The 22,029-nt window shown below is 37.2% G+C and overlaps 2 protein-coding genes across 2 annotated transcripts; both read left to right on the top strand.

The window, feature by feature from the left end:
- The first annotated feature begins 327 nt into the window (after window positions 1–327).
- acer2 (alkaline ceramidase 2) lies at window positions 328–10,151 on the top strand. The gene is made up of 6 exons (XM_026303260.1): window positions 328–676; window positions 950–1,064; window positions 3,129–3,270; window positions 4,119–4,256; window positions 7,731–7,868; window positions 8,313–10,151. The coding sequence occupies exons 1-6, from the start codon at window positions 563–565 to the stop codon at window positions 8,497–8,499; spliced, it is 834 nt and encodes a 277-aa protein (XP_026159045.1). The 5' UTR covers window positions 328–562; the 3' UTR covers window positions 8,500–10,151.
- Window positions 10,152–11,567: 1,416 nt separating this feature from the next.
- Window positions 11,568–21,018, top strand: LOC113128651 (tetraspanin-5). Its single transcript, XM_026304129.1, has 10 exons — window positions 11,568–11,978; window positions 14,946–14,996; window positions 16,098–16,244; window positions 16,347–16,517; window positions 16,660–16,785; window positions 17,520–17,567; window positions 18,638–18,754; window positions 18,847–18,908; window positions 19,054–19,109; window positions 19,229–21,018. The coding sequence occupies exons 1-9, from the start codon at window positions 11,895–11,897 to the stop codon at window positions 19,064–19,066; spliced, it is 819 nt and encodes a 272-aa protein (XP_026159914.1). The 5' UTR covers window positions 11,568–11,894; the 3' UTR covers window positions 19,067–19,109; window positions 19,229–21,018.
- Window positions 21,019–22,029: the final 1,011 nt, after the last annotated feature.

The following is a 22,029-nucleotide window of genomic DNA, read 5'->3' as shown; positions in this document are numbered from 1 at the left end:
TCATCACAGAAAATATCTACAAAATACTAGAAATTTATAAATTGCACATAAATATTTGCAGAGAAAATAGCAAATATGTTGGAACTATGAAATACGAATAAACAATTAACATTTATAAAAATAATAGTATAATAATTACAATAATAATATCATTATATAATGATATTATTATATTATTTGCTAACCAACAAAGTGTTTCGACCCTAGCTATTAGCTGATTCTTCAGTGTAAACTTATGAACTAAAAAGTGCAATATTTCCTTTGCGAAGAAGGAAGCAGACAGAAGTGAGTCCTCTCGCTTCGCTTTAACACTCTTTGGCTGTCAGTGTACTGAGCGCAGCGTCACGAAAAGCACGACGCTTGTTGGAAGGACACAAGCTTAAAATGCAGCTCAGAGACGGTTCGTGTAGTTTATGCCATAGCCGGCTGCACAGTAAGACTCAAGTCAGTAGACATTGACATTAGCGTGTGAACACCGAGCCGAGAGATAGTGACTTTTCTCCAGCGTTTTAATCTCCAAAGCTGACGGCGGAGCGTTGTCCTGTCTGAAACAAGTCCAGACATGAGTAACGTTAATCTCGTATTTTGGGACCAGTTGCAGGCTGGCAGCTCCGAGGTGGACTGGTGCGAGGGCAATTATCTGATTTACCCCAGCATCGCTGAGTTTTACAACACGGTCGGTTTGAAACTCGTCGTACCTGATGTGTGTTGTTTGTGTTTGGCAGAATACAGTTTTGTTTCCAGTCACGGCTTCTCTGGCTTTGTTTTCCTTTGTACTGGGCTGCTTTATTATAGCTTGTCATACGGATCTTAGGTAAACTATAGCTAGCTGTAAGTTACGCTGACTTTCAGCGTGTTGAATGAGTTGCACTGAGCTCTGCACACCAAGCATGTTGTCCCTATGTTCAGTTCAACGGTGCTCATGGCATTTCTTTGTTTATCATTGCAGATCAGCAACATTTTGTTTTTTGTTTTGCCGCCCATATTAATGTGCTTGTTCCGCCAATATGCAACACATTTCAACAGTGGAATTTACCTCATATGGATTCTTCTAGTTGTGGTTGGTAAGTAGTCTGTCATTAATTCACGTCTTTTTTTTTTCTTCTTTTTTTTTAAAGTTTGTGATGACCCCTTCAACTTCATCGTCTCAGTTTAATTCCATCCAGTTTACCTAACTAACCTTATTAAAACTGGTAAATGTATGTGGGGATGGTATTACATGCATTTTCCATACCGGGTGGCAAAAATATAGTAACACATAAATGTAAAAACGGGTTTGTACCAAACTATCATCACACCTATTAACTTTATAAAGTTGTGTTACAGTTGTTCCAAGTATCAATTATGTTTCTTCCTGTTAAAGTATGACTGGATCGTTTTAGCTTGTCAGGCTGTATTTTTAAACTACAACACTGTTAAAATGTAGGTTTTGTTAGCCTTACCCTCTGTCACTGTCCACTGTTATAGCTCTAGGTTATCCTGAATCATTTAAACTCTCAGAAAAACACTTCATTACGACTGAGCTTATTCATTGGTTGGCTGTAGAAGGCATGTGAATTGACACACTGTAAATGACAGCACAGTGACAAAAAGATTACACAGTTTTTTTTTTCTTTTTGTTTTGTTAAAGAAAACACTGTGAACAAGGATAACTTGGCATTACTCCCTTTGTTCGTTCGTGGATATTTGAAAAAACTCAGAGACAGCTGAATGACTTTACGATCACGGTATCTTGAACCGTGGGTCACATGTAAAATTGGTTATTTCTTCTCAAACTGTACTTTGTAACTTTATATTACTTGTCTGTGCATGTCTTCTAATAAACCCTGTTTAACATCTTATTTTCAAAGCAGTTAAACTGGAAATTGAAAGCAGCCTTCGCAAGTTTATTTGCTAACAAACATTTCTTGTGTTTTAATTGAAATGCCTGTTCTGAATTATGTGTCTCAGGAGATCTGAAATGGATTCTTAGGCATGTGGAGGTTGGTAAAACATAACTGACAAAGGGTTATTACATGGTTTCATCTTTCTTCCACTGTATCAGTAGTTGGGTCGACCTTTGACCCCAGCAGAAAGAGAGGCCTATGGGTTCTAATATGAAAACAACATTCAGCTGCTTTTATTTGGCATTGGCGCCAGCTGTATCTGGACCAAGCCACTGACATAGTTTGGGATGACTGCATTGCCCGATACCAATACCATTGCATAAATCGTATCTGTAGCAACATATAGTCTCATTATAGAGTTTCAACAAATTATTTTTTTCACTTATCAATTAACTGAGAATATTTTCTTAACTAACATAGAAGAGTGAGGAAATAAGTTACGATTTACATTTGAGAAATCAAAACCGATTTTGTACTATTTGCTAGAAAGAAATGCCATAAATGAGTTCAATAAACCCTCTTTTTATGGGAAACATTAGCTGCACTCTGTTTTGGCTGGCAGTGGTGTTGTGGTAGTCATGTTAATTACTTCTGACTGAAAGCAGCAGACCTTTTGAGTAATAAGTTTGTTGAAGTGTAGGGCTCTCCTGCAGTGCCTGTTATAAAACCAGATTATGTTGATAACAGAAAGTCTGTTGGACTGTGATAATGGTGGGGCACTGATGGATCCGTTCCTTCAAAGCATTTCAAAGCCAACAGTTAAAGTAACATTTCCGAAGGATGTTTGTGATATTAACTGTGTCATTTCCACTGTTGCCCTTGTCTACAACAGACATTTCTCTGTATTAGCCTGCTAAGTTGTTTGGCACAGACTGACTTACGCAGTCAGTCCTGTTCCTCGTATCCCTGAGGTCAGATAAAACATCTGATGTTCCTATTGATTGTTTTTAGTCATAGAATCTGTTTGAATTGGTTTCATTTATTGGTGGCATTTCCATCAGGTTTCCATTGGTTTGATTACTTTTCTAACTTAATAAATGGAAGTGCAAATGTGTCAGCTGTATGCTAGATAAAATCCACTATTCTGATTGCTCATAGTGGATTTTAGCTCCTGATACAAACTGTCTGCTCCCAACAGTGATAGAGTTTTAAAAATATTTTCTCTTAAAAAACATAAAATAAGCCTCGATTACATCTCTTTTCTGACAAGTGTTTGTTTGTTTCTGCTTTTCGTCCTGCCAGGTATTGGCTCCACGTATTTTCATGCTACCCTCAGCTTCCTTGGCCAGATGCTGGATGAGTTGGCAATCTTATGGGTGCTTATGTGTGCCATTGCAATGTGGTTCCCTAAGAGATACCTACCCAGAATGTTCAGGAGGGATCGGTATGTTCATGAATGTGATATTACATTAAAAATAACTGCCCATAGAAACTTAAAAGTGTTGTGGAAGTGTTTAAACATGTTAGTGGAGACGTGTTGCCAAAAGGTAAATATCAGGCCATATCAACAGCAAAGCAATGCCACAGTTTCCAACTATGTGCTCTTCTGTATATGCAGGAACTCACTTAAACTTGTCACAACAGAAGCTGATTTGCATGTCTTCAGCTGTCAGTGAATTCAGAGGAACACAGCAGTTTTTAGATTGACTAAAAGCCTGAAATACACACAGCTGGAAGCTACAGAGCTCCAGCTGGCTCCAGCCAGTGTTCTACGAAATTACAGATATATTTTTCATAAACTAAAAGAAAAAAGGCGGTGTTTCACCTGTGGATTATTTAATATACTTTATATATATTCACATTAAATCAATTTCACAACAAGGCATACATCAATTAAGATCTGCTTCAAGTGGTTATACTGTATTTGTGTTCAGCAGGTTCATTCTGTGGGACCTCACTGTTTTGACCACTTGGTTGTCATATGATGTGTTCATTACTATGACTCTCCGGTCTAATAATAGGCCTGTCCAAAATAGCTGACACCAGTAAAAGCTGCATCACATGTCTTTACTTCTCTTGCCTTTGTTGCAGAGTTGTCATGGCTGTGCTTTCACTTCAGGCTGTCGCTTATATTCTCCACAGCCAGTGTGGGAAAGTGATTCTTGTTTATTATTTGAATAAGTGTGTTGAAGTGCTTTTTCAGTCATCACTACATTCCCTCTGTGTTTCACAATGGACTTCATAGACTGCTAAACTGCTGCAGATCCTGATTTGTTTTTCTACTTCATCTAGGTCAAGGTTTAAAGTGGTCATAGGCATCTTGTCAGGAATCACCACTGGGCTGGCTTTTGTTAAGCCTGTTGTCAACTCACTGTCACTTATGACACTGGGCATCCCCTGCACCGCACTGCTCATTACTGAGCTTAAAAGGTTAGTGAAAATGTTTTTTCCAAACAGGAGAGCTAAGTGGGGACATATAAAGGTCTAGTCTTGATCCAGGACCACTTAGTGTATCACTTAGTGGTTCAGAAAATTGAAGAATGTTGGGAGTAAAGACTCACCTCATAGTAGACTAACATCTTAGCTAATTGTAACAGGGGAAAAATATTTTAGACAGTTGCAAATACAACAAACAAACAAAAGACATACATTTTCTCCAACCAAGAAGGGTCTTGTTAATTTAAATCAATCCAAACCAGGTAAACCAGGCTAGTGAATGAGAGATGCCCACCTTGTCTGCTGATGCAAGTACCAAACTGCATTCACCATCAAACTCAATACTAAGTTCAGGTACTTCCTGAGTACTTACTAAATACTAGCAAGCTTCAAAATGGTAATTTATGAAGTTAGGTTGCACCAAAAAGCCAGCTGCTGTAATTAATTTAGTTGTTAACAGAGCAAGTATCAACATGTAATTTTTTTTTATTCTACAGTGCATTGACCTTTTTTCCTTACGTGTACATGTTGTCTTTTCCCAAATAATTACAGGGACTTTATGCTGTAAAAGAATGTTCCCTAAACACACAAGATACCATTCCTGAACCATTAGGGTGTGTGTGTATGTGTATGTGTGTAATGTTTTCCTCAGTTATGTTAATGTGGAGCTATGTCCTGTTGTTTCCGTTTCCCGCAACCCTTACTCACTGTCGTCAGTCTTGTAATCTATTGTTTAACCTGTTGAAGTAATACTTGACATTACTGCCAGTGCCAGTCATCTCTTGAGGTTGCTTGTTTTTGTTCTAAGGGACAGAGAATTCCTGTGGCACTGACTGATGGACTTTGGCCCTGAAAGAGGACAGACTATTTTGTTGTTGTTTGCTTTTACAGTACAGCTCTTGGCCCCTATTCATGTCACTTCCAGTTGAATGAAAACATGTCCAGTGTAGGATACCCTTTACAAATATTACATAAACTGGAAGTGCTGAAACAATGATACCAGTAATGGTGGTGCTGTAATAGTTGAGGTGTTCATAAAGGGCAGGTATGATACAAGACATTCCAAGTCATAAAAAATTGTTTGGGCGTGTAGGAGTAAAGCTCATTGCAAAACCTTAAGTGGATACCATACATAGGATGTGTTAAGCTATTTATGATACAGTGTTAATTGAAATAGCAGACATTGTCCTTGACTTTCATCCCACTTATGAACTGTGATGTCTTGAATGGCTTGTGGAATTTGAAATAGAAAATACATCTAAAAGTCAAAACATTGTGTAAAGAAAACAAAGATGAATGGAAACATTACCCAAACTTACCTTTTTTTTTTCTTTTTTTTTTTTAAACATTCATTTATGGCTACAACTATGAATTGTTGTTTAACAGTATAAACAGTTTTGACTCAAATAGCTTCTCCTCTGTGTACTTCAGGTTGCCATCAGAAGTAGTTTCACATTTAAAAAATATCAAACTATATTATATCAACAAAAAAAATATCAACAAAATATTGACATGTAACGTTCGGAATATGCCAGTGAAACATTGAAATAATTTCAACTACTCGAACTACTGTATGTTAAGTGTTTTCTTTGATAAGTAGTCACTGATCCCATGGTGCCTCTTCCTTTCTATTCCCATGAGTGAGAGAAGATTCTCTGCAGGGCTCCACCCCGGATAGACAAGCTGGACTTATCTTTGTCTTTGCATTCAGCAGTCAGACCCGTCGTCGAAGTCGCTAACAATGCATCTCCAAGAAAAAACCCTGGTCATGTTCCTTATCTTACATGCATCTGTTTGAGCTGATAGTCACAGTATCCCAGATATCCGGCTGTGTGGTGCTCGTTTTGTCAGTGTGTGTTTGCTAGCAGGAAAAGGGTGTTGGCTGACTTATAGCAGTTGTACTATACATATATATCTAAAGTCAGTTACTGAGCTCAGCTGGTTTAGACTAGAGTTAAGGTTTGCTTGTAACATTCACACAGTCTGATTTTCACCTTGGTTTTCAGTGAATTTCTCAAGGAGTACGGTACCTGTCATGAAAGACAGCAGAACTGCATCACTAGCAGGAAGTGCTGGACATAATCCAGCAGAGTTTGATTTGGCTTGGCTTCGTTTTAGCTGATATGATCTGTTAAGATATGGCCTGAATACTGCCATGAGACATCTCCATTAACAATAGATCAAACGACCAGCTTAATGCGGTTTGGTTCTGCTTGTGGTTTGGTTCTGCTCCATTGTAGTGTCTTTTACCTCATTATTTCGGTTTTCTAGCCTGCAAATTTGCTCTCATCTTGTTTCTAGTTGCAATAGGTAGAAGCTTGGAGCAAAAAAGCTCTAATTAATCCTCTGTCCACTACCTGTTCAGCACCAAAGAGCAAATTCACTGACTAGATAGAGGGTTAAAGAGACAGATATTTTACTCCGGAGTTGGTGGAGACCAAAACACATCTAAAGTGTGAGTAAATATTGGCCCTACATTCTTCCTGTGGCAACTGACACAGCACCAAATGAATGCAAATGTTCCTTATCTGCTGGTTGTGTAAACAGGCGACCATTTGAAAACAGATTCACAATATTTTTAGGGTTTTTTTTTTTTCTTTTCTCGTTCATTGTCACAGAGCCATTAGGCCATTAGGGGTGCTCCTTCACTTTAGGCTAGCACATACAATTTTACATGGGCTCTGCAGCTGAGTGATGGTTGCTGAATCTTATTGTGTTGTAGTCATTCCTGGACAGAGTTTCTGTCATCCCAGCATTCCTTTCACCTCAAAACAATGGTTATTCAAATTAAAAGGCTTGTAAAATGTTATGACTTCATCACATGCTGTGTCTGAAGGGAAGGTGACAAACTGTCACAGTGGCCACTATGCTGCATCATCAACTTGGATTAGTCAGCCTTCCTTGTCTGTCTTTGTTTTGGCATTCAGCGTTTGCCTCTGATGTAACTGGTGTCTAAGGAGGACAAGACTATGAATAGTTTCTTCAGTAGGAGTCTGGATTAGCTAATGCATCTATAGGTCTGTGGCAGGTCCAGTAGGAGGTAATTGTGCAGAGAAGTAGACCAGAATACCTACTTGGGTTACAGCTCCGTTAGGTCACAAAAAGACAGTGATGATATTCTTATCTAAAGATAAATGTGCTAACAAACCTAACAATTTAACAGACACTCCAATTTGCATCAGCTGATTCTTCTAGTGGTTTATGTTTGTCTATGTCATGGGTCATGTCATGTTTGATGCCTTAATGTTGTATTCTACAACACAGTTTCCACTATATTTGACAGTAATATTTATATCATATCGTTAGTAATAAAGCACCATAATCATCTACATATTCATGACAGATTTGGACTACCATTTATCATGGTGATGATTTATGATTGTTCAATATGAAAGTTGATGACAATATGTATGTTGTATGTAGGTAAGACAGTAACAAGCCTGTACATGCTCTGTTTGGTCATTGCAGGTGTGAAAACTCACGTGTGTTCAAGCTGGGACTGATCTCAGGGATCTGGTGGGCGCTGGCTCTGCTTTGCTGGCTCAGTGACAAGATATTCTGTGAAATGTGGTCATCTGTGAACTTTCCCTACTTACACTGTGCTTGGTAAGCTCACAGCTAACTTAGAAAACTCAGTGTTCATTTGTTGACAGTTAATGCACTCATATGCTCCTAAAAGAGAAACTAATACAGTTAAAACTTAAGGTGTTACATCTTATATATTTTTTTTTGTTGTTTTTAAATTGAATAAATATGCCCATGCAGTCAGAAAATTTCAACCTTTTTTTTTTTTTTTCCCAAGAAAAAACTGACCAGATAAATTGCATTATCTGTGTCTTAACAGGGAGAATGTTGCACTTGGATCAAGTTAAAATTTTAGCAAAAATTAATAAATAATACATTGTTTTGCATTACTGGAAAAGAGTTTTTCTTGTTTTAAGAAAACAGAAATACTGAAATAACAGACAAAAATATCGGTTTCTCATTGGTATTCATACTCATCGGTTTCTCAGGCAGCCTGGTTCATTGAAACTCCTCTAACTCTTACAGGCACATTCTAATTTGCCTGGCATCCTACTTGGGTTGTGTTTGCTTCGCCTACTTTGATGTTGCAACAGAGGCCCCTGAGCGAGGACCCGTCATCATGTTCTGGCCAAATGAGAAATGGGCCTTCATCGGCGTGCCCTATGTCTCCTTACTCTGTGTCCACAAGAAGTCTACTATCAAGGTGACCTAAAGTGCCCTGACTGTGCTGCTACACTTCTCAACCGGATGTATCCAAATAGTATGACAACAAGATGCACCAACATGGCTGTGAGCTGGCACGACTGGTGTTCTCGTGACTGGATGACGTGGTGGTGCGTATTTTGGTCAACCACAAGGATTTATCTTTTTCCTTTCCTGGTCGGGCCATCATTGCACAGCAGTATTTATGCAACTCTGCCAAAGGCCAGAATGTGTCACAAAGTTGGTCTAACATAGTGCAGAGTGACTTTTTGAATAACACAGCAACAAAACCAAGACATTTTTTGGTGTTTTTACCTGTATTCTCAGGCTTTGCACAAGGGGATCATGAGGGATCTTTACAAGTGAACGTATTAGTATTATGCATTTCAGGTGTCTTTTAAAAATGATTTTGTATATTTTATATTAACTCAGAAAACAGTGTTATATTGCCTTTGAAATATAAGTATAGCATCTCATAGGTGCAGTCTGGCCATTACTGTGGAAAATAAGCACTGGATTCATTAACTGTGCTTAATGCATTAAAACTCAACAAGATGGTTCAGAAGATGCTACATGTTAATGAAACCGGAATCCACACAAAGCCTTATGTGTTGCAAACACATTTCTATGTTGACAGGTATTCATGAAAGAAACGCATACTTTCTGTTATGGTTGTGCTATATTTTATTTCCGGTATCCCCCTGTGATCGTTGAAGAAAGCACATGAAGAATTAGTTTAGTATGAGCTTGTATGTTTTTTTTTTTTAACTAACAGTGTACTTTAATCTGGGAAAAACATGTCATTCATATTTTACTATTGTCCAAAACTGAAATAATTACGATTTTTGCACAAATGTTCTGGTAGCAGTGCACAGCATCTCAGAGCATATTGACTTAAATTATTTGCAAAAGAATGAGCTTGCTTTAATGCTTAAAAATGTTCACTCTAAATTTCTTTTACTAGTACATCTCAACTGTTAAACTGCTCCTCAGAGGTGTTTTTACCAGACATTGACTAAATGTCAATGAAACTCTGTCAACTGTGAACATGGCTTTACAAAGGCTTACAAAGGCAAGTGAAGATGCATTGTGTTTATAAGCTTGTGATATATTTGTTTTGCATTCTTAGAAACATTGTGCTCCCAAAGGTATAAAAGAGTACATCACTTCCTTAAAGTAATAAATGGATGTAATGTGTAACCTATAGCAGTTAAAAAATTGGGGCAAATTAATTTTTTTTTTTTGTTTGTTTGTTTTAAACTAACCTAAAACTAAAACTGTAATTTGGCAGTAGGTAACTAAAGAACAGAGATTCTGTGTGCGGAGGTCAAAGGGAAAAATGGGTGTTGTAAAGCAAAACATAAGGATCAGTGAACCTTATTCACCTCAAACCATTGTTGTACATGGTGTTTTTTAAAACTGCCTCAAGATGTTAAAATAATATTATTCTACTTCAGTCTTCCTGTAGAGTCATGTTGAGGCTTAAATGAAGGATCATGTTTTACAAAGAAAACAAGTGTTTTTCTGGGATTCTGAAGTGAGTTTTTTTTTGTTTTTTTTTTTGTTTTACATGAAGTATTTTGTGAAATCAAACTGTTCATATTTTTGTAAGGGGAGTTCAGCCAAAATTAAAGCATATGCCTAAAGAGTGAATTATTTTAATATTGTGTTATTACTACTGTCTGTATTGCCAAATAGTAACATAAACAGTTTTGTATGTATGCTATCTTAAAGAAATGAGCAAAGTAGTTGTAGTTTCCATCAACACTTTGTTGTGCTGCAAATCATATACAGCTGTGATCCATAATGGTGAATCGTTGGTATGATCAGATAAACAACTTGTGTTAACAGAAGATCATGTTTAATGCTGCCATCTACACTATGGTATTTGTCATGACATATAATGATCTCATAATAATGAATGATGTCTTTTTATGGACTTACAATATAATATAATCTTTTTTTTTTGCTTGCATTGACAATACTGCACATAATATTTATTTTAATAAATTATCACGTTTTCTAAACTGATATTTGTAATTTTATGTAATAAATGAACTACTAAAAGGAAAATGAACAGTGGTGTTTATTTTGCACACAGTATCATCTTGGAACAATGCATCTACAGCTGCAATGCAGGTGGCAGGTTTTGCCACCAGGGGGCTAGGTTTTTCCACAACTACATTATACCTTATCAGCACTTAAAACTCAAGAACAGTTTTCTTTGTAAATAATGAAAATGGACATAAATAAATGAATATACACAATCACAGCTTTTCTTGAAAGCAGGATGCATTTGAGATTTTTTTTTTTTTTAAAGAACTTACAGATATATAGATTTTAAAAGCATGCACTAAACATGCCTGGTCCCTGTGTACATCATAAAGGCAATTTATGTATAACTGTACAACACAAGACAGCACAGGTAAATTCAATGTGCTTTTCAGTGAAGTAGCATAGAGTGTATAAAATGCTTATTTTATAATGGCTTATTTATTTTACATTCAACAGTTTGGGTCTCAATAAAGCTACTTATGGATTAAACTGTTAAGAATCTTAACACATCACATATTTACTAGAGAGCTGATCATTTATTTTAAACAAAGCATATGTTGTTTCTGCTCAATTTTATGATTTATAGTATATGGCACACCTTCTCATTTCGGAAATTTATTTTAAAAAGATGCTTCAAATGACAAATGACAAAAATGACCTGCAGTAAACTGCAATATTGTGAAAAGAAACAGCATAAAATAAAATGTCATGATACTGAGGTCTTTCACAACTTGGTAGATTATAGTCTTTATTATAATTTTTGATCTTTTATTCCCTAATGTCTAATTGGTGTATGAAATATTAAACCCTTTGAGCCTCCATGGACTAATAGGTGTAATAAGGTGATTTATAGATTTATGTTCTATTAAAAAGCTTAATTCATTAGTCTGTGATGAATAAATTATATTCTTAAGTGCTTTCGCATCACAGCATGCGGGACCCTCTGCTGCAGGAAGTCCCGCCTCTTACGACCTCTAAAGATCCTCAGTGGTTCCCACACACGTCAATCAAATAACAGCCATGTCTAGATTATGGGTCAGATAGAAGACCATCGGCGTTAATCTGCTTGACTTCAGAGGTTTCATTTCTCAGTTATACCTTTGGAGATCCGCACTGGGATACACCGCCTTCCTTAGAGGAACAGTAACAAACAAAACGCTCCTGTGCGGCTCTTATTGCGCTGAACTGAGCCTCAGGATGGTGTTTCTTATTAGACACTAAAACAACTGACGGCGCGTATGTTGAGCCTTAAAAAAAAAATAAAATAAAAGGGTGTTTCCCGAAAACCAGGCTGTCAAAGATCTAGAGCACGATAGATGCGATTCCTTCCCAGCACGGGTGAGAGACAAAATGATGTCAGGAAAGCATTTCAAGGCTCATGAAGTCAGCTGCTGCATCAAGTATTTCATCTTCGGGTTCAATATCATTTTCTGGGTAAGTACTGTGAGCTGTTTATACCAGGCCTGGTGTATCCTCAGTTTAACACACTCACATCACATGATTTTGTTGTCTATCATCAAACGCTTTCAACTCTTAATTCCGTGAGAGTCATGTCTTTTTTTTTTTCTTCTTTTTTCTGCTGGTTTTCATAAGGGACATGAATGATTTCCTTCCCCCCTGCACTTGCTGCCACTGTCAGCTCTGAGCATGCTATTGTTTTTCTCAGCATCATTGTCTGAGGAGATGTGATCAGGCTCCTTCTCCTCACTGTTAGATAAATGATAGTACCTGTCAGGTCATTGTTTAGTCTTTAAACCTAGGATGTCATATTAGTAGTTGTTTCAAAACACCTTATGCATTATTATTATTTTTAGGTTAAGTGCAGGGACAAATCTGTCTACAGTGATGGACTGGTGACCTGTCCAGGGTGTATCCCTGCCTTTCACCCGAAAGAGAGCTGGGATAGGCTCCAGCAGATCCCTGTGACCCTAAAGAGGACTAAGCTGCTATAGATAATGGATGGATGGATGGATGGATGGAAAAATCAGTTTATACTTAACTTCTGTACAATGATGGATAAACTTAGACTGGTCTTTATCAATCCACAAGGGAAATCGCTTGGGCACAGTAGCTCAGATACACAGAAAACACTTCTGAAAAAAATCTAGCAAAATAAAATAAAAACTAACATAGATTTAAAAAAAAGCTAAAAAAATAAGACAATATTATGCATGGAGAGATATAAGATTTGCATATGTACAAATCTAGAAAGGAAAATAGAAGAATATATACATATATTTGTATATGTATATGTGTGTGTATATATAACAGGCAGGGAGGGTAAGGTGCAATAACAAACATGAATATGACTGAATTATCTGTTGCAAAGGGATAAGTTGTACAGATGGATTGTGAACAGTATGAATGAAGTCCTGTACATTTCACTGTGGCAGCAGAGCTGGATGAGTCTGTTGGACAATGAGCTCCACTGCCCCTCTATACTCCAGTGAAGTGGATGTGAGGGATTGTCCATGATGGAGAGCAGTTTGTCCAGTGTCCTCATGTCCCTCAATGTCTCCATGTCACTGTGACCAAAGAATTTCCCTTGTGGACCAATAAAGTTTATCTAATATAATCTAATCTAATGACATTTCCAGCCTTCTGGATCAGTTTGTTAATCCGGTTGATGTCGCTTTTACTGCAGCTGCTCCCTCAAAAGACCACAGCAAAGTACAGGGCAGTTGCAACTATAGACTGGTAGAAAATCTCCAGCATCTTGCTGCACACATTAAAGGACCACGAGTCTACTCATGCCCTTCTTGTACACAGCACACAGCCACATGCCCTTCTTGTACTGTTGTCCTTCCAGTCCAGCCTGCTGTTCAGGTTTACTCCCAGGCACTTGTAGCGCCACTACTTCCACCTCCTGGATGTCCAAAGTGTCTTACAAGTTTTGCAAAATAATGGGCTATTGTTCAGTTATAATAGAGTTGTCACTATCAATATGTTTCAGCATCCTACAAATCTGTATCTATTAAAGCCCCCCAGATAAATGATCAGTTTTACAACTAATTCTAGAGATACAGTGAAACTAAATATTTATAAAGCAGCACTTCATTAAAACAAATTATGTTTATTCTCTGCGGTTGGTGTAACACCAAGCATCCTCACATCCTGTAAGTATTATTGTTTTTTGTTTCATTAATTCCCAAATCATTGAGTCTGTAAATTGTAATGTTAATGTCCCATTTCAAAGCTGCTACAGCTGTCACAAGGGCTGTAATGTTGATGCTTCAGTCTGAGCAGCAGCCAAAAGAAAACAAATCTTAGCATGTGTGAAAAAAAGTAACCAACAAATGAGTGTTTTGATAAATAACTAAAATGACCAGTAAGCTACAAAATTCAAATCAATTAATTATGGTCATAACTATAATTATAATCAGTCTAATTTTTGTGCTTCATTTCAAAATAAAAAGGCTGTCAGTATTCTAGTGTAAGTGGAATTACCTATTTAGGCATTAGGTTGTTCGGCCCTAGAAAATTTCATTTTTGTGACCATGGATCCATGAATCTGGAGTAATGGAAACTGATAAACCTCACTTTAAGGCAAAAAGTGAAGAACATAAGATAGTTGTGCCTCCATAATTAATTAAATATCTATGATGATACCCCTCACCGTTCTCCTGGTATTTTTTCTAAGCCACATTTGCTTGAAAAGTATCTATGGAACATAAAAAAGGTGATTATTTAGATTATTTATATATTTTATAATTATTTGGCAATGGGATTGTGATAGTGAGGTCAGGGTTGAGCTACAAAGGACACAGGGAGTTTATCTATAAAATAGATTTACAAATAGTTTTTTCAAATAGTTTTACAACCTTGAAATTCAAAAGTGGCTTCACCCAAGATATGAAAAGTTGGAAATGCAGCAATGAAACCAGCAGATTTCTTTTGTTCTTGTCTCTTGGTGTTACCTGTCACAAAAAGTGATAGAAAAATCCCAGAGGTGTGATTTCAACTACTATTAGCAAAATCCTCATGGGTGTATCTGTCAGTGGATAAATCTCTAATGCTGCCAGGGCCAAGTTTATTTTATGCTACTGAAAGTTTTCCACCAGAGACAATGCTAAAATGTTTTAAACCTAAATCACAAAAGAGAGCTATCAGACAGTTGAAAATGCCAGAAGTGTCTTCTAATCCTGAAATGTGGTTTTCAAATTTTACTCTCTAGGTGAAAACTTGTACCATCTTAATACATTCAAGCTGTTTAAAGATGCTTTCTAAAGTGGGATACTCCTGCTAATAATGCAGGCTGGGATGAGAAATATTTAGTCATGGACCACTGCCAGGAAAATCTCTGTGGTTTCGCTCTCTCTCTGTGCTTCTGTGTGATGACTACATGTTGCAGTCACAGCAAAAGTAATCCTGCTTTCTTGTCTCTTTCTGTGTTTGTGTCAGTTCCTCGGAGTGGCATTTCTTGGCATTGGTTTGTGGGCATGGAGTGAAAAGGTGAGTATTATGTGTCTATGTGAAGAGAGAAGATGCAATAATTAATTGTAAGGCCATCTGCTAATAATTTTTAAAAAAGGGGGTGGATAATTTAGATTCGCCATTTGTCATTTATACCCATGTGATTGCACAAAATCGTAGCAGTGGCTTTACTGAATCAGAAAGGAATGTCATGCTTTCCTGTGGGATGCCTCCAGGAACAATAGATTCTGGATAGATCTGATGAATTTCACAGATTTGTTCTTTATGTGCTTTGTGTACTGGGGGTGTAAAAAGGGGAAGAGTCTAGTGAGTCTGTCTTGACGTTCTCTAAAGAATATTTAGAGTTAAAACTGATCTCACAAAAAGTCCAAATATTTTTTAAATATTTTTTAAATAGTAAATGACTTAAACAGTTAAAGTAATAGATAGAAAGGGTATTGTGCTTTCTTCACAAGTCTTAGATGAGACTATTGTTAATATTGTAATGCCTTTGTTTAGCTGGAACCAGCTAACCAGGTTAGCTTTACATAGCACCATCGCTGGTAAACAGCAAGTTTGGCTTTGAAACTGAATTCACTCACCAGCACCTCTGATGAATGGGAGAATAATGTGTTGGGTTCTTTCTTGGACAGAAGTGGCTGACAACTAGAGTAGGATGAGAAAGGATAGATCCCAAGCCCCAGGAGTAGGTGGCCTTAACTAGTTAGGATTAGGGTAAAGTTGGGGTCAGGTTAGCATTATAATACACGACTGGTTAGAGATGGGGTTTTTGTCAGCTTTGGATAGAGGCAGGTTAGCTGTTTCCCCCTGGTTCCAGACTTTGGGTACTCTGCAATGCAAGACTGATCTAACACAGACTTTGAATTTCTGTCAAGCTATTGCTTAAAGGAACTACCAAAATAGTAAAATAATTTTCTATCAATTCAATAATTGATTACTTGACTAATGGGTTTAGCTCTCTAATGTCAAATTATTAAATTTGTGTTCCATATAGGATATATACCTCCACCTTAGAAGAAATTGGATTAGTTTCATTTTACAGGCTTTGGGTAAGCTCATAAAGACACTGGAGTTCAGCCTCTAACCTGTCAGTCTTTTCTCCTTTTCTTTCTTCTCCAGGGTGTTCTCTCCAACATCTCGTCCATCACAGACCTGGGGGGTTTTGACCCTGTCTGGTTATTCCTCGTGGTGGGTGGCGTGATGTTCATCCTTGGATTTGCTGGTTGCATCGGAGCTCTGCGAGAAAACTCTTTCCTGCTCAAGTTTGTACGTTCCTGCAACCCTTATTCTGAGGTTTTCATGGCCTTACTTGGTTTCAACATAAGATTTGTTCAATTCAGAGAACTGTGAATGTTTATATATTTTCAGTTCTCTGTATTCCTGGGAATAATCTTCTTCCTGGAGCTGACAGCAGGAGTCCTGGCCTTTGTCTTTAAAGACTGGATCAAGGATCAGCTTAACTTTTTCATTAACAATAACATTCGGGCCTACAGGGACGACATTGACCTGCAGAACCTGATAGACTTCACACAGGAATATGTGAGCACTGTTTATCTATTCTCCGTATTGGTTTCACACCACTGTTGTCTTTACTGTACACTGTGAGAATGATGCTTGTTCACTTCTGTGTGGCATTGTTCATACATATTTGATAGATGTGGTTGTCTATTAAACCTTGTAGTGGGAGTGTTGTGGCGCTTTTGGAGCCGATGACTGGAATTTGAACATCTACTTCAACTGCACGGATTCAAACCCGAGCCGAGAGAAATGTGGAGTTCCCTTTTCCTGCTGCACCAAAGATCCAGCGGTATGTCACCCCTATTAGATTTCTCCCATTTATGGTAAAGCAAAACACGCCTGTGGGTGTATTTTGGTGTTTTTGTGGCTTTGAGCATAACATGATAAAACGTTTACACTGCAGTTAGTTGGAGGGGAATCTGTGAATGTCCTCCCTCTGACAGATAGCTTGGTTCTCTGTGTTCTCCAGAAGGTCATGGCCGGCTTCCAACAGGATGTGCTGGCCTCAGTGTTTAGACCTCTCAGACTCTGCCAGCACAGCAAAGTGCTGAAAGCGGCTGGGAGGAGTTATTTTGACCAAGTCGTTATTTGGCAGAAAAATACTTTAACTGCTGCTCACTAGGCAAAGCAGTGACAACACTCTTCTTCAGCAAATCAGACCTGCTTCATTGCTGTTCTGGACAGATGTATTTTTCCTTGTATTTTATCTATTATAATCTTTCACTTGTCTACAGTAATATGTCACTTATTACTGTAGACACTTTAGTGTAAAGTGCATTGACCACAGGGTTTTACCCAAAGTCCGAAGTCCATAATTTCTTATTACCAAAATCTTAGTTAAAGGACATGGGTCTGGTTTATTTTATTTAGAGCCATATTTAGAGGTGAAACTCATTCCAGCAGTATGCTTGACAGCAGCACTCCTGGTAAAGTCATGGTCCAGCATGCTAGTCTCAGCAGTGACAAAAATGACTTGAATTTACCTTTTGAAAAATGTATAAGCATGAGCCTTTCTCTTCACAGGAGGATGTCATAAACACTCAGTGTGGATACGACATCAGAGCAAAAACGGTGAGATAACTTACTGTAAAGGTGAAAAGTGTAAAATGTCAAATATTTAGTGGCATCTAGTGGGGAGATTGCAAAATGCAACCTTAGGAGCAACACTCACACCTTACCCCCTGTTTCCAGGTACGAAGGAGGGCCCGGTGGCTGTTTCTTTTAAAACAAAATTCATTGTCTAGAGCCAGTTTTTGGTTTCTCCATTGTGGGCTACTGTAGAAACATGGGGGTGAAACATGGCTGCCTCTGCGAAAGGAGCCCCTCTCCCTGTGTAGATTTAAAAGGCTTATTCTAACAAAGAAAAGTTGGTATTTTCCAGTGATTACACTCTAATGGCAACACATTTATGAATGTTATATTCCGTTTCTGCTAATACTTTTATGTAAATATTACACATTTGAAACTATAGTGACTGAAGTCATCTATAAGTAAGCAAGTGCTGTAAATCTGAATTAAGACTAGAAAATGCTCCTGCTTATTCTGCCTCAGGCAGCTTTATTTGACTACATGAGTTCAGCAACTACTCCACCCTGGGCACAATATTCCTCTTCCAGCATGTTTCCCAATTCCTCACTCTTAAAACTGCAGCAGCTGGCTTGGCATCAGTACTTTGGGCCGCGTTGTGTTACTCATGCTGCAGCAACGCAATGGGAATTGAAACCTCTCCCCCATCATTAGCTTTGGCCTTACTCCATAGTAACATAATGTAAGGAAAAGGCTGTGTTTGTTTTCTTGACTTAAAATGTGAGGAAAAAAACCAGAATGAGGGAGTTTTAATGAGTCAGAGCAGGAAAACAGCAGACGGGGTGTTTGCTAACAGCTGGGTAACATTAGTTCAGAGAGGTTTTACTGTAAATAGCTTTTGATGAGACCACAAAATGAAAAACGAATCATATGCTATAATTAAAATAGATATTTTGTCAAGTGCTGTAAAGCAAAGTAAATCCAAACATGACTGCATACTCCAAGATTTAAATGTTATCAAAGGATAGTAAAAGTAAAAAATCAAAAGGTTTGAGCTGAACTTGATTATTAGGCCGTAATATAAAGACTAGTATGTTTTGTTAATGTTCTTCCAGGACTCTGAGCAGCGCACTTTCATCTACATCAAAGGCTGTGTCCCTCAATTTGAGAAGTGGCTTCAAGACAACCTGACAGTAGTGGCAGGCATCTTTATTGGGATTGCATTACTACAGGTGAAAAGCTGTTGTGTTTTGTTGTGTTTTAATGTTTAATAAAATTTTCGTGAACCTAACGTCTTTTTTTTTTTTTAACTTTTGCTTTTCAGATTTTTGGCATCTGTTTAGCACAGAATCTTGTGAGTGACATTGAAGCCGTGAGAGAAAGTTGGTACGTAGCAAACGCTCATTAACTAAAGTGCAATTTGACTGGGAGCAATGATTTCTCAGTTTGAAGTGCTAATGAAACTGTTGCATAAATCCTGGCACATTTTTTTACATTTTTAAACTCTTAAATCTACCATTTTTTTGTGCAGTTTGTTTACCTAAGACCTCCAAATACAAAAGTCTCCAAATACAACAATTGTACTAGGTAAGCGCTCTTTCATTTCATCTTTAATGTTGCAGTATAACGACTAACCCCACATCCCCTGTGGCTCATCTTTAAAATGAAATGTTTTTTTTTTTCTCTCTTTACACACAACTCTGCAGTTTGGACTCCAGCAATGAAGGGAATAAAAAATTAATGAGCTAATGTGCCAGGAACTAAGAGTCTCATTTATATGTACATAATGAATTTAGAGTTATTTTTAGAGTTATTTGTGGCCCTATTTTTGAATGAAGCACAACCTCTTAAGTGCATTGTAGCTCATGTACAGTATAAGTGAAACACATGCAGTATAAGCAGATATGATGGTAAAGTGGTCCACTAGATAACATCCAGCTCAGTGGGCAAGCCTGCTTTGATGATGTAGAATGGGCTCATAACATGTAAGCGAGACACATAAAGGTCTATTTGATGCTTTTTCTGAGGTAGCGCTTCATTTATAAAAGGCCTTTGGTTTTATATGTCTCACAGCTGCAGTTTTTAAACACTGCATGTAAGGGTTCTGAAAAAAGCTAAAGTGATTCTGGAAATGCACTGCATGCCTATTGTCTACTGACAGGACATTGGCTCTCCTAACTGTATTACATTAATGTTAAGTATTAAAATGTAGTAGAAGTAGCCACTAGTTTAAAGTGAATTGGCTGGTTAGCACTTTGTTAAATGTTTAAAGAAAGTTGCTTAAAGCTACGGAGAGTTGACCTTAAGCTTTAATTTATTTCCATCTGTGAGATGAGCCCACTCATGCCATATAGATGCGCACAGTTTGAAAGCAGCATTTTGTGAGGTTTAAGTGGATATGCTAACTTGATTATCATGAAGGGAAATCACGGATGTGTTGGTTTTGTAAAGTTGCAGTTTGTGTTTAAATATACTGAGAGAACCAGGAGATGTGTCTAAATCAAAAAATCTATATATATATATATATATATATCAGCCTTAAGCACTTTAATCTTCAAATAAGAGTGATCAAAGCTCATTGCAGCCTTTCAGCTTTTGTCATAATGGACTGTTATTTTAGTCAAGCAGCAGCCACACTAGGGAACACTTTATTATACAAACTTATAAATTGCATCTCTAACTTCTTGGTGCTTGGTTTAATTCTCAGATTCATCTCAACCTGTCTGTAAAAAGCTTGACAGAAAGCACATTTGAAGCATTGTGCCATTTCTGGTTCATCACCTTATTTTACTCAGTGTTTCATTCATTCATATTACCCTATTTTTAAATGCTTGCTAATGTGTTCATTTAATGAAATATGACTAATTGATTATATGTTGTTGATTGACTTTGTTTTTTTTCCTGTTTTGATCAGTAAGCTTTCACTGGAGAACTAAGATGCAAGCTGTGTTCAAGGCTTATAATAAATGGCATGGTAGTACTTCTGCTGGTGGTACTTAACTGAACACATAATTTATTGCCTACACTCAGAGTACTTGAAAGCAGAGCACACATGCTCTCTAACCAGCTTTTTAAAATGCAAACGTGGAAACTGAAAGGCAGTTTATGTGTCTTCTTTGAAAACATTACCTGGAAGCATATAATTTACTATTAACCTTTAAAGGAACAGCAGAGAATGGGTATAAAAGCAGCCATTTCATTTAAAGTCAAAGTGAAGCAGCAGTTAAGATGGGTTGGTTTTTTTTCTGAATTTAGGAATCTTATTTTAAAGTATGACTCGTTCATAGTGTTAAATATCTTTTTTTTTTTTCCTTTGCCAAAAGCTTCATATGATTGTTGATGTTTACTGATCTTACCATTCAGTGCCATACATGTCATTTCAACATTCTCCTAATTATAACTTCACCTTTGTTTGTGTACTGTGCTTCCGATTGTTGTAAATGACAAGATTGTGACAAGTTGTAAATATACATCTGAATAAATGTGATTCTTTGTATACATTTGTTTGAGTATACTTCATCTATATTGCGACATGATGTTTTGTTGAGCTCAGTCTCTATTTTACTATAACTTTAAATACTTTGTTTAATGGTAAATGCACACATTCTTTTTACCAGAACAAGTGATATAAAGTTATGCAGACTACACTCTACCTGCGTACAGAAAAATATATCCACCACTGGAAAGAAAAATGTCAAAATATTGTAAAACAACAAATGGAACAACATTATGTAACATTAATAACATTTTCATAATATCCCCACTGTTACAGAGTGACTCATCACTGCTTATTGAATCAATCTGCTAAACAATGATGCCAGTTTTTAAGAAATTAAAGTGCAGTTTAATGCCAGCACTGCAGATGAATTGTGCTTTGGGCCATGACAAGTGAAGGATTACTCACTACCTCCACCTACTGTTTGTTTCCCCACATATTTCACTAATGCTCTACTGCAAGCAAATGTTAATATTTGCCCAGTTGTTACAATTAACTGGTTAAACAGTTGAAGTGTGTTATAAGCTGCCTGTTAAAACATATACACATGCAAACATTATATACACTATAATGTATGTGTATAAATATTTATTAGTGTATTTCTCAGCAACTATAAGATCCACATACATTTCTAGTGTATAAACAGATAATAAATTGCATGTTAGTAATGAAAACATACAAAAAAAACATTGAGGTGCATCCGATTTTTTGAAAAGTTGTGAAATACATAGATGTGGCAGAGGTTAGTTTTGGATGTGAGAGCAGTGCTTCGTCTCTCTGCTCTTCATTTGTTTTCCAAGGCTGTTTTCAGTTCCCTGATTGTCATTTGTTGATTAGATTGAGGTGGAGTTGCCGTGCCATGGTCGGAGAGGAAAAGCCATATGACTGTTCTTTTTAAATAAACCTCATGCAGAGAGAACAACAAAGATTAATAGGTTACACACACACACATACAATTCTTTCAACACAACACAGATGATTTGCATGCAATTTAGATATCCAGCTTTGATA

The sequence above is a fragment of the Mastacembelus armatus genome, chromosome 1, assembly GCF_900324485.2.
Source record: "Mastacembelus armatus chromosome 1, fMasArm1.2, whole genome shotgun sequence".
NCBI classification, from domain to species: domain Eukaryota; kingdom Metazoa; phylum Chordata; class Actinopteri; order Synbranchiformes; family Mastacembelidae; genus Mastacembelus; species Mastacembelus armatus.
Note: the sequence above shows the minus strand (reverse complement) of the source record. Positions and strands in the feature narration are given on the sequence as shown.